Source organism: Mchenga conophoros, linkage group LG13 (assembly GCF_057382185.1).
Source record: "Mchenga conophoros isolate Kocher_MC1m ecotype Shallow Benthic linkage group LG13, M_conophoros_male_GT1.1, whole genome shotgun sequence".
NCBI lineage: Eukaryota > Metazoa > Chordata > Actinopteri > Cichliformes > Cichlidae > Mchenga > Mchenga conophoros.
Window position 1 is genome coordinate 24,843,411 of NC_140538.1, and position 16,356 is coordinate 24,859,766.

Here is a 16,356-nt window from a genome sequence, read left to right on the forward strand (position 1 = left end):
TTCTGCACAGTGAATGTCTTATGCTTGTGTGCGTCGTCATTTATCAACATCCTTTTTTTTTAATCCTCTATTTTTGTCCATTGCTGAATGTCCGGGCTGTAATTACACATGCCAAAGGATGAGAAACGTAAAACTCATCGACGAGTTAGTTCCAGGCTAAACGGGTGATTATTGATGCTCAAGTTCCTTTCAAAAAGTACAGTGGGCATTAAATGTGACTGAGAGTAGCTGGCTGTCGGCAGCCCTCAACAGACAGCCAGTATTAAACCATCATTAAGGCTGTAACAAGATAATAGTTTGGGTTTTGTCTGTAAACAATACCGCATAATGATCACAAGCAGGCTATTTCCTCTGGGAGTAATATGCAATATTTATTACACTCAATGAGCTCTATCTGCACGGCTGGCGCCTTTAAGGCTGTAACTCCTCTGTGTGTGAGTGTGTGTGTGTGTGTGTGTGCGCTGTGGTTTTTGGACCAGCAGATACAAAGTAGGCTGAAGAAAGGTTCCTACATGTACAGTAGCTTCACCTCCAGCTGGCTGAAAGGCAGTTTGGTTGGCTGTACTGTACAAAAGCCTTGTTTGTGGTCTGGAGGCTATGCATTATGGAACAGTCTGTTTCTATAGTGTACACACACACACTCAAATATAAACTAAGACCATTTCTGACAGGAAGTTCAGGCGATACGCAACCATATAGGACAGCGCTTTCCCTTTTGCAATCTGAAGTGAAGCGTTCATTGTTCCACCGTTTGTGGGTGTGGGTTTGTGCTCGCGTGTCTCCAACATTAGCACAGAATGCAGACAGATGCAGGCCTGGTTGGACTGGCTGAGTCAAGATTTAATTGTCTGTTTAGACTGTTAAGCCCTGTACGGAGTTTCTAGACTTTTTTTGTTTTTTAACTAGGAATGCTGGGAAAAATAGAGAGGAGAGGATATGCAACAAAATAATTTTTGTTTAGATAGTTCGTTGATGGTGATTACATTTATACATGAGTCACCTCCAGAGCATCTGTCTCTGTGTTTGTCTGTCTGATACCCGTGTTTGTCTGTGCAAATGGAGAGCACGTATGTGAGCAATCCTAGAGAGTGTTCCTTTAACCTTCTTCGCCTGACCTCACCCTCGCTGCCATTTCTCTGTTTTCCTCAGCCCTTGAGAAAACTCCTGAGTCCATTTCCCCAGACTACGTGGAGATCGCAATATACTGCGCGGGCGTCTTCCTCATTGCCTGCATGGTGGGCATTGTGGTGGTGTGCCGCATGAGGAACACTGCAAAGAAGCCCGACTTTGGTGGCCAGCCAGCGGTTCACAAACTGACCAAGCAGATCCCCCTGCGCCGCCAGGTAACAGAAAGTAGATAAAGAGTTCTAAAGGCATCTTACACCTCTAGAGGAGAATAACACACATTGCATACATGCTGAAAACACAAAACATAATAACAGACAGTCTAGATGATATAGTTGTTTTAACTGGGGGTATCAAACTTATCTTACAGGCCAGTTTAATCTCCAGTGGGTTGGATATGCACAGCCAGTGCATAATAATCTATTAAATAAACTTTTAATTACTGGTTCTTTTACAAATCGAACTATAATAATGCACTTTTTTTTCCACATTCAGTCACTTTACTGCATTACAAAGAAACACTCATGCTGCAAGTCAAGCAAATGTGTCAGCATGGCTCATTGCGTTGATCGCCTTTCTTGGTGTGGTCCAGCAGGCCAGGGGTTATTTCTTTGTTAGTAAGAACGTCATAAAACTAATGAGGACTCCAACCTCTGGCTTGCATAAACTTAACCTTGCAACACACAATGCTTCTCCACTAAAATAAATAAATAAGCAGTAAAAAGTCTCCAAATTTGGGACCCTTTCTTTGCAGTTTTCACGCTTCTAGTCCAAGGGGCCAAATGGGATCGTTTTTGTCAGCTGTACCTTTGACAACCCCTGATATAGAGTAATGCTGAAAAAATAAAAGCTGCATAGCAAATAATGAGAGGTGAGGGGAAAAAACATTGTGGCACAATCTGAGCTACATAGTTTTCTCTCCTAATGAAGGTGTTGCCACAATTTAAACAAACAAACAAAAAAACATGCTATTTTTTTGTTTTTTTTATGATAACCATTTCTTTTAAAAGACCAAAGTAAGGCCATGTCGTATAAAGAGCAACAGAGCTCGCAAAGACTTGAGATAAAAAAATGCAGTAATCAGTTTTGTTTCTTTCTCACATGCCTCTCAGGGCTTTCATACATGGTTGATACACTTGTAAATAACACAAAGATTACAACTGATGTGGTATCTTAAAGAATCTACTTCCAGATCTCATTTAGGTGGCGTGCATTTTTGTACAAGTTAGCACTGCTGCCTGAAACTGCAGCCACAGTTTTTCTTTTTTTCCCCTTTTCTTTTTTTACCCTGTGTATGAGCCACAGTTTTCCCTCAAAGGAAAACCAAAAGGTACAAAAAGTGTTGGATTACATTCTGCAGAGAGACTGATTCCTGTGTCAAGGTAAGGTTAGGCTGGAGGGAGGAGAGATGAGCCCTGGAGACGGTGGCGAAGCTGAGCATTTAACACATATTTATCAAAATTACTGTTGCTGCTCAATTAATCATCATTGAAATGTAATCTCCGGCTCTGGGAACGACTTTATCGTAATACCAAAGCCTTAAATGTGGAATTCCCAAATATACTACTTGTGCTGACGCGCCAGAGTTCCCAGCAATGTTGTTATTTTGTAAATAAAGTAGTCAGTCGTACATGCCTCAATTACTCCTCTAGTGATGCCTCGGAGCTCTAACTGATCTGTGAATCCAGACCGCGGTGATCAGCCAATCCCCTTTCATCCTGCAGGTCTCAGCAGACTCGAGTTCTTCCATGAACTCTAGCACGCCTCTGGTGCGCATCACGACACGGCGGAGCTCTGCACACGATGAGCCAATCCCAGAGTACGACCTTCCTGAGGATCCGCGGTGGGAGTTTTCTAGAGACAGGTGAGAAATATTCTTCCTTTTCCTGTCACAGACATTATCCTTCCTACTTACTGGTGTTTTTGTACCCTGAAGAAAGGAAAACCATAACTGATTATTTTTTCCCTCAGAAAAGAATTTGAGATTAGGCTCGTGTCACGCAAATAAGAACTCCCTGTTCTTATTTGCATGTCTCACCACTTTACAAAATGCCAAATAGACAATTATGTAAATCAAATTCAGCTCCTGCATAAACCAAAAAACACCTGAAAATGCTGATCTGCTACCCAGTCCTGCTTTCTTTTGAAAGGGGGTATTCAGAAAAACACTAAGGATTCAGAGCCTGTGTGCAGTAATTGTTTGATGGTATGCATAATACTTTTTTGGGGCCGTCTTTGAGCCTCTATCTGATTTGATCTCACCTGCTAAATGATCAGATTAATCATTTTTATAGGTGAAGAGTGCAGACTTTAATGACTACCTGTTAAAGCACAGTTGTGGTAACTGAGATAAAGGGCTGCTGGCTCATCTGTTGGTGCTTTAGTAAAATGACCTGAACTTGGCACGCTGCACACCGCCTCATCATTACAACGACTGCTACGTCACACTCTCGCTCACCCGTAGTGACACACACACATGCTTCTGTTGGGAAGGAGCGAAGATGTGCTAATTAGTGGTTAGCATTCACAGCTTTCATCTGCATGTTTGGGCTAGGAGTGTTTGCTCGGTTTCATACCAGAGGAATTAGCACCGCTGAGGTTTCGGTTAGTCACAGTAACTACAGCCAGTGATAAGCTTTAGGGTGGATTTAAAAGGACAGCAAAGGTTAGAGCAGTTTAAAGCTGTCTTGAGGCCTTGCGTTTTGAAATGAAAAATGAAAATCCAAAGCTGTTAGTCTGAAAGGAGGCCTGTCTTTTGTTAAAATGAGTTGTTAAAAAAACAGAACTTGGATCATAAATAAAAATTTTTAGCACCAGTCATCAGTGGGGGAAAAACATTTCTGATATCATATTAGACTTTGTGAGTGTGTGCTGCTGAATGGCATTCTGCTGAGGTTTGCTTTTTTTAACACTTAGACCCCCTTTAGATGAAGCAACCATAGTTGTTTTGTCTGGGTTGAATAAATGCATGCCTCTGTTTGAGTCTTTATTCCTTGCTTGCCATCCTACCGCCCGAGGGATCACGTTGGGCTTGCAGAAGGCTTAGGAATGCTAACGTTTGCAGTTTGTGTGCAGGAAAAATAACATTGATTATGTGTGGCTGGAAAGACAGACTGGTTGTCATTGAGTGTGGACAGACAGAGGATTGTGTTACTACATAAGGGCCACAGGCTTTTTTCATGTCCCAGTTTGAATATTTACATAGCCTGTACACTGAGCCTTAAGGTAAGGGCCTCTACTGTCAATCAAATAACAGACAGGAGGCTACACTACCAGCTCAGTGGTCTGATTGGTGCTGCAGCTCTGATGCAAAGTTATGAAAGAGCCTGTGTAAGAATTTCTCCCCCTGATTGATAAATCAGTGTAATAGAGTTTGGACGTTAAATTTAACACCAGATTTTGAAACATGCACCTGTAAGGCAAACTAAAGGAAGAATTCCATCCTTCTGAGGCCAATGTTTTAAGGCTAAAGTAGGCTCTGTGTAATGACTTGAGAAGAGTGTATATTGAAACATGCCAAGAGAGGGTAAACAGTTTAGAAATTAGTGCTCTCCCTGACTTTATCAGACGATTATCGTAGCCACGTCTGCCTTCCTACCTACTGCCCTGGCAGAGGCTGCGGTCGCTGTGCCAATAAAACACTCACACAGACACAATCTGATTTAAACGTAGCAGTCTAGAGAAAAAAAACCCCAAAACCGATAGGGTGAGGTTGACAAGCTGGTTCTGTGCCAGGTTTCATTAACCCTCTCTCCCACACTCTAACCTGTTTACTGCAGCACTGTGGGTGAGTCAGTGCACACAAATCAGCCTCATGCATTTGTCTCCCTTTCTGCAGCTAATCAGCTTCCTGTCTATTTTTCCTTCTTGCTTCTCCTTCTGTGGCTGCAGGTTGACCCTGGGCAAACCCCTTGGTGAGGGTTGTTTTGGCCAAGTCGTAATGGCAGAGGCCCTGGGCATCGATAAGGACAAACCCAAGGAGGCTGTAACTGTTGCAGTCAAGATGCTGAAAGGTAAGTGAGTCTCAGTAGCGTTGTGTGTCAGACCGCGGGGATAAGATGTACACTTACTTCATTGTGTCTTCTGAGCAAGGTGAGAACATTTTACAGGTGATTTATGTTCCAGTGAGGGTTCACTAAAGGTGCGTGGTGGAGCCTGGGGCTGTCGTTATTATTCCTTATTGGTGGTTGCTGAGTGACAGCTAGAGGGATGCAGGTTGGGAAGGTAAGGGTTAGGGTGCGGTTACATACCTGACCCCAGAGCAGCAGCTGGCTGGAGCTCAGTCAGCACCCACACAAAGAAGTAAGTCACACTAGCAGCACTGCTGAGATTAATGAAAACAGGAGGAGGGGGCACTGGGTTGGTTTGAGGTTGCGGTGTACGGTGAGATCAGACATGGCAGCAGGCTATTGGGCCGACCTCGACAGTATACGTCTGCTTTTTTAAAACGACTCCAGATACGGTAATGGTGCAGTGGAATGCAGGCAATGCCAGTCTGGCTATTGGGATATCTCCACTTGCTCAATCAGTTCCATGACAAAAGGAGCCTGTGCAGCAGATAATGAATCCAGATTGAACGTCTTTAATTCCTTCTCCTCCCTTGCCCTGGTGCTGAAAGGATGCCTCTGTAGTCATTGTGGGGAGCTTCCCTCGCTGCTGTAACTCGAGCCGACATTGTCTGTCATCCGCACTTAATCAGACGCACCTAAAAAACAGGGTGCTGTCTAAAGGGACAGCTCCTTAGTCCTGAGCCAAAGGGTTAAAAGGGCGTTTGGAATATGGGGTGTGTTTTTTTCAGACCTTCTCTTGGCAACCTTTAATATGTGACTTCTTCTGCTGTTAGATGACGCCACCGAGAAAGACCTGTCTGACCTGGTGTCAGAGATGGAGATGATGAAGATGATCGGCAAACATAAGAACATCATTAACCTTTTGGGGGCCTGTACACAAGATGGTGAGTGCATTGATTGTGAGAATCAGTGTGCATGCATATGCAGATGAGTTTGCTGATTTTCTGTACAATGCCATAAAGGTTTGCCACAGGACCCTTTAGTGTCCTTAAGCACACTTGTTGAGTCCCCATGAAAACAATACTAAAAACCCACTGGCTTACTCTGCTTAGTTAGTCTCAGGGGACAATGTTAAAGTCTTTGAGGTTTCCAGTATAGCTGTCACTAAAAAAGATGATAAAAAGCTACATTGTCATCACATGATAGTCAGTGGTTTGCTCTTCAGTGAGCGTAGTCTCTTTCTGTGCACACGGGCTGTTCAGCTGCATGCAAAGCAACAGGAATCGTCTATTCATATGCAGATTTGTGTTTGGAGCAATTACTGTGAAAAGGAAAAGAAGAAAAAGAATTGGCTATTCTGAGTTTTGGAAATGCACATAACTGTTGAAATGCAGCTCTGCACAGACTGGCTGCTTTAATGCCGTTTCTCACACAGCCCTTCTCAACTGTTTTTGAGCAGAAATTTCCATGAAGCAAGCGCTGGTTTTATGATCTGAATGTTCTGTTTTTCATTAAAATTCACTCTGAATTTTGTCACTTTGTTTCAAAGGGAATAATTCAAGTTCAAACACTTGTTTGGCTCCGTCTCTTGTGCAGGCCCCCTCTATGTCATAGTCGAGTACGCCTCCAAAGGTAACCTCAGGGAGTACCTCCGAGCCCGCCGGCCACCCGGCATGGAATACTCCTACGACATCGCCCGTGTCTCAGACGAACAGCTCACGTTCAAAGATCTGGTCTCCTGCACTTATCAGGTGGCACGGGGCATGGAGTACCTAGCATCGCAGAAGGTAAGGAGAGGACACGCACAGACACAGACAATGCCCTGTTCTCATATCGATCGCACGCTTGCTGGTTGCCAAAACAGATCTCGGTGCCAGCACACAGAGGGTTTGATGTGCTGTATCCACAAAGGTTTTACGTAGAAGCTTGTATGTGCTTCACTGTGGGAATACTGTCTCCTAAAAACACAACTCTTACCCCGCCTCTCTGCCCAAATCCCTACATTGTCTCTCATTCCACTACAAAAGCCCCTCTGTGTAGAAGAATTGTTAAGTTTTCACAATAGGGGTGCAGCCATGTTGGCCGAAAGCAGCATTACGCTCCCTCTAACTGTTGGAATGTGACAGAGCACGCTGCCTCACACGCACGCACACGCTAAAGTGCATATGTACAACCATACATGTGTCAAGGTATGCGAGGAATCTTTACTGATCCAGGCTTGTTGAAGACTGTGTAGTCGATGTGGCGTCGTGTTATTCAGTCCAGCACTCCCTTTGTGCAGGAGATTTCTGGATGATTTCATGCACCACAGACACTTTAACACCATCCCAAATAAAGCATGCACCTGTTTCCAAGTTGATTTATTTACAGAATGAGGTAATTGTCTTATTCTCATCTTCTCCCTCCCCCCTCTTTTCTCAATCCACATCTCAGTGTATACACAGAGACCTGGCAGCGAGGAACGTCCTGGTCACAGAGAGCAACATCATGAAGATCGCCGACTTCGGCCTGGCCAGGGATGTCCACAACATCGACTACTATAAAAAGACGACCAATGTAAGTACTCTGCGTGTCAGCGGATGCTTTTTGGAGAGCTTCAGCGGGGGATGAGTTCACCCTCCTCTCCTTTTGCTCCAGTTCCTTCCCTTCCCTCATCTTTCTGTTTCACTCCGTTTCCTCCACTGGTGTCTTGGCAAAAGCTGCAGGTTCCCAGGCGGCCTGTGAATCTAGTGCTTCTGGAGACTCTGCCTGTTTACCCCTCAGTCTCTTGTTCTTTTGGTTTCATCGACACTTATACAATTAGCCCAGAAAAGAGACCGAGCGAGAGGGGAGGGAGCAGCAGCTTAGCCGTAATTGACATCTCCATAGCGGCCCAGTGGTGTCTTTCTTTCCCACCGCAGAACGTTGTTGCCTGCGCATCCTCATTTCATATGCATGATTGCCTTTTCATCGCATGCACAATCACGCTGAGAACTAGCTGACAACAACAACAATATTCGATGATGCTGACGGTGACGAAGATTAGGGCAAGCAAATGCGACAATGATTGAAACGGGACCAATAAAGACAGAGGCATCATTGTAGTGCTGCATTTTTTTAATATTTCTGTTAATCTTCATTGGTCTGACAGGAATGGGACACTTTACATCAGCCTTTTATTGAATTGCTTCATAATTCTTTATGGAATGAATGAAAACTACAGCAAATTCAGATTTTGTGTATTTAACTTGCTGCCCACCACAGCATCTGTAACTAAAGAATACCTATTTAGTGTCTGAATGATAATATATACTCACCAAGGTCGCCTTGTCAGCTACGCTTAGCTTCCCGGCAAGTGTTTCAATGCTACAGTGATAGACTCTTCTTTATCCGTGACCCTGTTTATCAGCTCTATTGCCCTAACAATGTAAACGTTCCTCAGGGAAATCCATTCTCCCCTAGACAGTCGCTCCTCTAGTGCCTTATTCCCTTGACTACTTCCACATATCAGCTTTTCCAGGAGTAATGAGATCTCCTGGTCATGAGGGATTTGAATTTCTTGCTGATGAAGCAAGAAATTTAGAGCTCGGCAGTCTTTTAAGGGGTACATTTTATTTGACCTCTCACCTGAGTGTGTGTGTGTGTATGTGTGTCCGTCCTCAGGGTCGTCTCCCGGTGAAGTGGATGGCTCCAGAGGCACTCTTCGACCGGGTCTACACACACCAGAGTGATGTGTAAGTATATAACAAAGTGTTTCTGTGTCCCACCACTGTAAATAATCCAAAATCCATTTACTCACATCAGTGGTACATTAAGCTTTATCATAAAGTAAAAGATGCTGTCACAGCTATTTTCTATAGCCTGCAGTCAGAGTGATTGTTTTTCATGGGGTACAGGAACAGAGGGTAGGTGATGGTTTGGGGTTTTTTTGGGGTTTTTTTTGGTGCAGTGTTGGTGAGTGTTAGGTTGAGGGGGATGACTGGCTGTAGGGGGCCAGTAGTGGCCAGTCTGTGGCAAAAGTGAGGATTTCACGCTAGACTTGGAGCCAATGCCGTGTTACTAATCTGGCCGGCTTCAAAGGGCCTAGAAGGAACCCGGAGCCCACCAGCACCTCCTCTTTTCCCCCTCTGATTCACCCCTGCTCCTCCGGCCCTGCTCGGAAGTTTCCCATCTTGTTTGGGCCCCCCATGCACCTCTAAACGCAACAATGCTGCAGCCTCCCTGTGCAGGCCTCATCCTCCCTGCATCCAGCCTCTTTTAACTCCCTGCCATCCCCTCTTCACTCTCCTCTCCTTATTCAGCAACACTTTGAACATGTGGATCATCATTTTGGAGCAGTTCCACGATCAAAATACCCCCCCCCCCCCCCCCCCCCCCCCTTTTCCCCTACTCTTCTTATTTTCATTCATCTGGTATGTGAATTGCTGACCCGTCTCTGTCTCTCTTTCTTTTTAAGATCAAGAGTACTCATTCTAAAAACAGAACAAAGGGAGCGCGTCCCTCTCTTTTTGGTGTTTGAGTCTTATGTGTTCTGACAGCATTCTTTGAAGCTTCAGCTCCAGACACTGGCGGCAGAAAGTGTATGTGGCAATTAGATAAATGCCTTGCATGCTGACCCCTGGGAAGGGAGGCTTTATGTGTGTGTGTGTGTGTGTGTGTGTGTTTCAGTCATACAGCAGTAGCACACTAAATATAGCACTTATCCGTCTAAGCCCTTTGATAGAGAATTTCTTTCCTGTCCGTGCCTCTGTGTATTGTTTGTGCACATAAGGATGTGTAAGTACACATGATGCCCTTCGTGTTCCACAGCAGCAATCAATAACCCTAGGAAGTACAAGGGGGAGGAGCTGAATGGGGGGTGGGGTGCAGTCATGAAGTGGCCACTGTAGTTCTGCTTATTAGCTCACCGCTAATTACGATTCATCACTCACTTTTAGTAATTGGCTTTTTCTCAGAGGTGCAGTTGGAGCGGCGCTTACGCTGGTCGCCAGAATGACAAGCGATCCATACGTGACATCAGATTAAATGAATACATGAATTCCAATTGAACTCGTGTGCTGTTGTTTTGACAAATGGGGACTTTACAGTCCAGCTGTCAGGGCCTCGAGTATTCATATTTGCATACGAATCGCATATTCATTTATTCTCTGGTTTTTGTGCTGCATTCTGTCATCAGAAATTTCAACAATAGAGAACAAAAAAACCCAACTGAATGTTTATTGACTGGTTGTTTTTTAAGTATAGATTCTGCATCTAGTTGGCTGGAGTACATACAGATCCACCTGGCCGCATTCCAGGTCAGGTAAATTGACCCCAAGCGTGTTGCTTTGTTTGGTACGTCATGGCTGACTGCAAGTAGACACAAACTTGTTCTCCCCAACAAGCGCTGAGCGATGGTTACAATCTCAGAAAGGAGAAATGAGTGTGTCAACAAGTGCAGTGATAGAGCAGAGAAGAAACCTGGCTGGCTGGTTGTGTAAACAGATGGAAGATCCTGATAAATGCCCAACCTGCCTCTCTGTGCATACTTGCCTAGTTAGACCACTAACACAGATTGTGGTTGCCTGAATGCATGTGCACACACTGCGTTTTGTCAAATGTGTCTGCACGTTACAATAGCTGCAGCCATTGGGTGAACATGAATCAAGCGTGCTGTCATTGCTCGAATGATTCATTTGAAACGCTCGGTACGCGATGATGACATCAGCAGCATGAAAGCCGATGATGTTAAACAACCGGATGCTGCAATGAGGAAGTAGTTAAAAATTAATAGTCACCAGCCATCTCTGGAGTTCTTTTGTCTTTTCTGGCTCTTTTGTCAATAGTGGGTGGTCCAGCGTTTGTTTTGGTGTGGTGCGATCAGACAATGCGAGTCTGTGCAACTGGCCAGCCGGGAACAAAAGCCATCATTGAGATCGGGGCCAGAGTAGCACTGGCAGTGCGTTTGAACCACGAGTCATTGGACAACAGAAAGAGGGCATTGACACCACGGCTGTCACACTGTTGTAATTTTCTAACCCATAGCCAAGTAAATGTTATGTATGATTAGAAGCTTAAGGACATTTGTACTGGTTTGCAAATTCTAGAGCACTATTTACACAGATATATATTTCCTGCTCTAGTCATTCTTAAACACCCTGGTTAACATGTTAATGTGTATATATGTTCATTCTTGTGTTGCCAGCTGGTCATTTGGGGTGCTGATGTGGGAGATCTTCACCCTAGGGGGCTCACCCTACCCTGGCATCCCCGTTGAGGAGCTCTTCAAGTTGCTTAAAGAGGGCCATCGCATGGACAAGCCCGGAAACTGCACCAACGAGCTGTAAGTTTAGCTTTTTTTTTTTTTTCTGCGAAAAGCACATATTCTCTAACTGAGCTGCTACCAAAATACACATCACGTCGTGCATCGAGACTGAATGCCAGCCCAGTCTCCCATCAGATCCATGACTACGCGGCTCTGTGTCCACTCAGTCGGGCTTCTGCACAGCTGTGCCTGTCTGCTATCAGTGTCCTCATTCACAATGAGACCTCTGCAGTCAGCAGACAATGGCACAGTTTCTGCGGCGGTGCCACAGCGAGAGGGCTGATGGGGGAATAGCAGAGGCGGATAAACAGAGAGTACACATTATAATATTAAAATAAATCCAAAACACTGAGAGACATGTTTCTAATCAACAGCAGGGCTTCACAATGTGGGGAAAAAAATAAAATGTCAGAGTCTGCAGTTTTTGTTTTTTTTCTTTGATAATGGAGAAATCTGAGTGAGCAGCTTACTGTATACTTCCCTAAACAATTTGCGGTCCTTCCCTTCATCCCCAGAGTTTTTCTTTTAATAAATTGACCATAATTATCTCTTTTTCAGGTACATGATGATGAAAGATTGCTGGCATGCCATCTCATCCCAGAGACCCACCTTCAAGCAGCTAGTAGAGGATCTGGATCGCATCCTAACCCTGAGCACCAATGAGGTGAGCGCAGGCTTGTCTTCTTGATTTCTGGGTGGTCAGAATTCACACTACATAAACCTTGCTGGCAAATGGGAGTTGAGCATTCCATAGCAATAAAATAATAATGATACAAAAGCTTCTCCATCCAAACCAAATTACGCTCTTGCCAATGCATGCATGTGTCAGAAAAATGTTGCATAAGGATTTTTGTGCATTAGCCGCGACATTATTGAAATAAGGCCTAAATAGTGACTGAAAAAAAGGGGCCAGATGATTTGATCCAGGCCTAACATAGTTGCTACGGCCAAGTAAAGTTGCCCAATCATCAAATCCATACTTTGCTCCTTATGACGGCCCACTATTTTTTCCATTCCCCTTCCTGTCTCGTGTGATATCCGAGTGCCGACCTGAAAAGAGGCCGTCGATGGAAAGCTGTCAGGACTCGTCTTCTCTGGAGCTCGAGCTTCAGGAATTTATGCCAGCAAAGCCCCACTTTGAGTTTGAACTTTTGAAATGTAATAAAGCGTCTTTTTCTTGCTTTTTTTCCCCCCCTCTCCATCCTTTCCCTTTTACCCCAAACCGCTGGCAGATGTGGAGATCTTTAGTAATATGAGCCTTTTCGTGTTGAGCTGGGAAAATGGAAGCCAGTGCTCATTTTCTACAAAACCCCAAGAACTCTTCCTCCTCACAACTTGTCCCAATAACAGCCATGAAAGACTGGGAGGAAAAAAAAGGGGGGGAAGAAGGCTGCCTCGGCCGACAGAAAAGACCAAAACAACTTCCCAATGCTGGCTAAAGTCAAAAATTAATAACAGCTTTCCATCTTATTTCGTTTTCATTTAGCTGTGCTCTGCCAGTTTCTTTATTTTTTTTCCCAACAATCTTGTAGTACTTATGTCTGGCGCTTCAGTGTCAGATATCAGATCTGTTTGGAGTGAAGTGAGATTGAGGTTTATGCCACATCCCTACCCAAGTTTCCTTCTCTAAATGTATCCTCTTGTCCCCAAATCCTATCCATCTCAAACCACTCTGTGGTGGACGAAAAATGCGTCCAGGTCGGCCCTGCTAGCTTCAAGCTCAGTCAGCAGTCCAACGTTCACTTTATTACCTATTATTCCTGCAAATATTTTCATACAGTATCCAGTTTAAGATTGCATTTTTTTCTGTTTCATTTCATAAGTCCTCCCAGGGTTTGGATAAATACCATAATAAAGGTGATACTCTTCTACTCCACTGCTCTCCCAATGCTCTTGAAAGTCCCTAATCCCGTCGACTGGATTTCAGCACGAAATTTGCGTTCTTGTGTTTGTTCTAGATCTTCTTCCTCTTACGTCTTCGAAACGTTCCTTCCCTTTGTTCTGCGTGTAAGCGATCTCACCCAACCCTCCCTTTCCTCTCTCTGTGTCTGCAGGAGTATCTGGACCTGTGCGCCCCAACAGAGCAGTATTCCCCCAGCTTCCCCGACACTCGGAGCTCCTGCTCCTCCGGCGACGACTCCGTGTTTTCCCACGACCCATTACCGGACGAGCCCTGCCTCCCCAAGTACCAGCACATCAACGGGAATGTCAAAACATGAGCCCTCATCCACCCTCGTCCACCTAGTTTGACCTACCCTAATCCTACCTGTCGGAGTCTTAAAACACGCTCCAAATTTCCTCCACCCGCCCTCCCCATCACCTCCTGTGGCTCCCGGTGGACTAATGGGCCCAGACAGGACTGGGTGGTGGCAGCGCTGCTGTCACACTCTCATACTGCCATACGCTCACACTTTATATATAAATATAGGACATGCTCACATGAGGTCTTAAAGGAGAGGATAGGGACCTTAAAGAAGCCTTTTTGTACTGACTGAATGAAGTGATGTTCCCAAGGGACTCTTCTCCTCTTCCTCTCTTGATATAAACAGAGATTTTTCATTTTGGTTCTCATGTTTATACCCAGAGTGTTTTTTTTCTCCTTTTTTGCAATCAACAATGTTTGGTGGTCCAATTCCAGTGGCTGGCATTCCAAGACTGTTGTGTACTCCTGGAAGAATGTATGGGTTCATGTGAACTTGTGGAAAAAACAAGGGACCAGAAGAGGACGGCAAATAGGAAATGGACTAAGAGACAGAGCTGCGACTAACAAAACAGAAGAATAGGTGGAGAGCAAATATTAAAAAAAAGCAAAACTTCTGTTTATTTTGTAATATTAATGCATTTCTTTTTCAGTTTTATTGATAAACCTTCCCAACTATCCTGGAGGAAAAAATACACAGTATAATGTATAGTGCTGGGTATATTTGTAAATATATTCAAATATGTATAAAAATATATTATATATTTACAATGAATTATTTTTTGTATGGACTTGGATATAACCCCCACCCTCACCCCGACCGCCCCCTATATGAGTTGAAAGCAGGTGTGCTAACAGGTTATGTGTTCTATGTTTCTCGCCACACACACGCACACACGAATACACACTTTAATACACACAAACACCTGTCTCACACTCACCCAGTAACACAGTCGAGTATTGGCTTTCAGGGACCGAGGTAGCATGTTAATTTATTGACTTTTTTTTTTTTTTTTTTTTAATGAATCAAAAAATATAAAAAATAATATGGAAGAAATTATGACATTAATGATGCTGATAATACATAAATAATCCATTAAAAATGTATGGTAATTTAAAATGATCTTTCAACAGTAACAGGAAAACTATTTTTAGTGGGTTTGAAAGATCCAGGTTTTGTAAGTTTTATATATGAATGTGAATATTAAGTTAAATTTTTCGAAAAACTGTACATTTTATAGTCAGCTAATCCCTTTCTTATGTAGATCTTAATGGCATTTTTATCCAGTCGTTCTTAGCAATGCTTTAGGAAATAAGAAGACTGGATATTTATATATGATTAAAATACATAAGAATTTGGAAACGCATACCAGCAGTCTGCTCCCTCAGTTTGACTAGATATAGGTTTTAAATTTCCGTGACAGAATTGAAAGCTGAAAAACAAAGTGTTAAATCATAAAAGTGGTTTATTTTATTTTATTTTTGTTGTCGTTTTTTTTTTTTTTTTTACTGGACCAACTTTAAAATGTTGTTTTGCAAGTGTTTATGCCACATTTGCGAAATAAATGATGGAAAAAAAGATATCACGACCCAATGTTTGGCTTTTTGAAATGTTTTCAGTGTGAAGTTGATTAGTTTTGCAGCAAGTGGCACTTTGTTTGGTTTTCCTAACACTGCACATTGTGTTGTACAGCTGCACTCTCCTCTGACCTAAATATCTTTTCGCTTTGTATCTGATAAGGGTAGAGTTGATTTAGCTGTTACTACTGGTATGCTTGGATTCTTTGCTTACTATGTAAAGAGAGGAATTTGTTACTCTGTCAGCCATTAAATCACACAAACTGCACAAATGTACAGGGGCTCTATGAACAGGCAGATGACGTTTTTCTGTTTCATTTCTGATAGAAGCTGTCCAGATGCAAAACCTCTGAGCTCATCACAAACTCGGAGTAAACCTGATCAAATTAGATATTGGATTTGTGCCAGTGGTTATACCGGCAGTTTTGTTAATGAATAGGGGACTCCTCATTCTCTTGATAGCTTTCCTCTGCGTCTCTATCCGTCTGACTCTGATCAGCCGAAGAGTCTGTTAGCCTTCTAATGTTCTGATTAGCTAATTGATTTCCATTTTATTCTTATCAGTATAGATTTAAATCAACGAATTCAGTTGTCTGACCTTATTTGATGTAAGATAATCAAAGCTGATCTATTAGCAAGTGTGATTGTTAGTGGCAGATGTGGATTTGGTTGCATTTGGCTAATAGTGGTTAGCTTGCATGCACACACACAGCCGATGGGTTATAGAAAAACCCAGTGAGGCAACAACAGTCAACTATGCTAACAGCTGTTGTGCTAGCTAAAAAGAATATTGTTAGCATGCTGTGTTAACTTTTTCTTATTAACAATAACCATAAAGTAGCTTACGATAATGATTCAGAGAATTATTTAATGAAAAATTAACTGCTAAATATGAACTTGTTAGCTATATGAAACATTACTGACCAAAGTTACTTGCAGGACTGTGTACCTAACTTTTACTTTTTAGTCTACTGACTGAATTATGTCGGTTCTACTAAACACCTATTTAAACCTACTAAGTTTTTGGGTACAGAGTAGACCTGGGTCAGAGGAAGAAAAAGAGGAAGCCCATGTAATAGCACGCATGCTGAAACTGAATTTAGTTCAATTGAGTTTTATTCACAACACCAGTCACCTTACAGCTTTGAAAGGTAAAGACA

At 43.2% G+C, this 16,356-nt stretch overlaps 1 protein-coding gene across 7 annotated transcripts in view; it reads left to right on the forward strand.

Annotated features, from left to right (window-relative positions):
- The window catches only part of fgfr2 (fibroblast growth factor receptor 2), a 38,045-nt gene extending 22,844 nt beyond the window's left edge, over positions 1-15,201 (forward strand). For 5 of the 7 annotated variants that reach the window (XM_085297416.1, XM_085297413.1, XM_085297414.1 and 2 more), the window contains 10 exons: positions 1,150-1,349; positions 2,850-2,989; positions 5,017-5,138; positions 5,969-6,079; positions 6,732-6,922; positions 7,569-7,691; positions 8,778-8,848; positions 11,299-11,436; positions 11,977-12,082; positions 13,473-15,201. In XM_085297416.1, the coding sequence (XP_085153542.1) occupies positions 1,150-1,349; positions 2,850-2,989; positions 5,017-5,138; positions 5,969-6,079; positions 6,732-6,922; positions 7,569-7,691; positions 8,778-8,848; positions 11,299-11,436; positions 11,977-12,082; positions 13,473-13,637 (1,367 nt within the window). In that variant the 3' untranslated portion in view covers positions 13,638-15,201. The remainder of the gene's footprint in view (positions 1-1,149; positions 1,350-2,849; positions 2,990-5,016; positions 5,139-5,968; positions 6,080-6,731; positions 6,923-7,568; positions 7,692-8,777; positions 8,849-11,298; positions 11,437-11,976; positions 12,083-13,472) is intronic. The other 2 variants (XM_085297417.1, XM_085297415.1) reach the window with 1 other exon arrangement.
- The last annotated feature ends 1,155 nt before the right edge of the window (positions 15,202-16,356 follow it).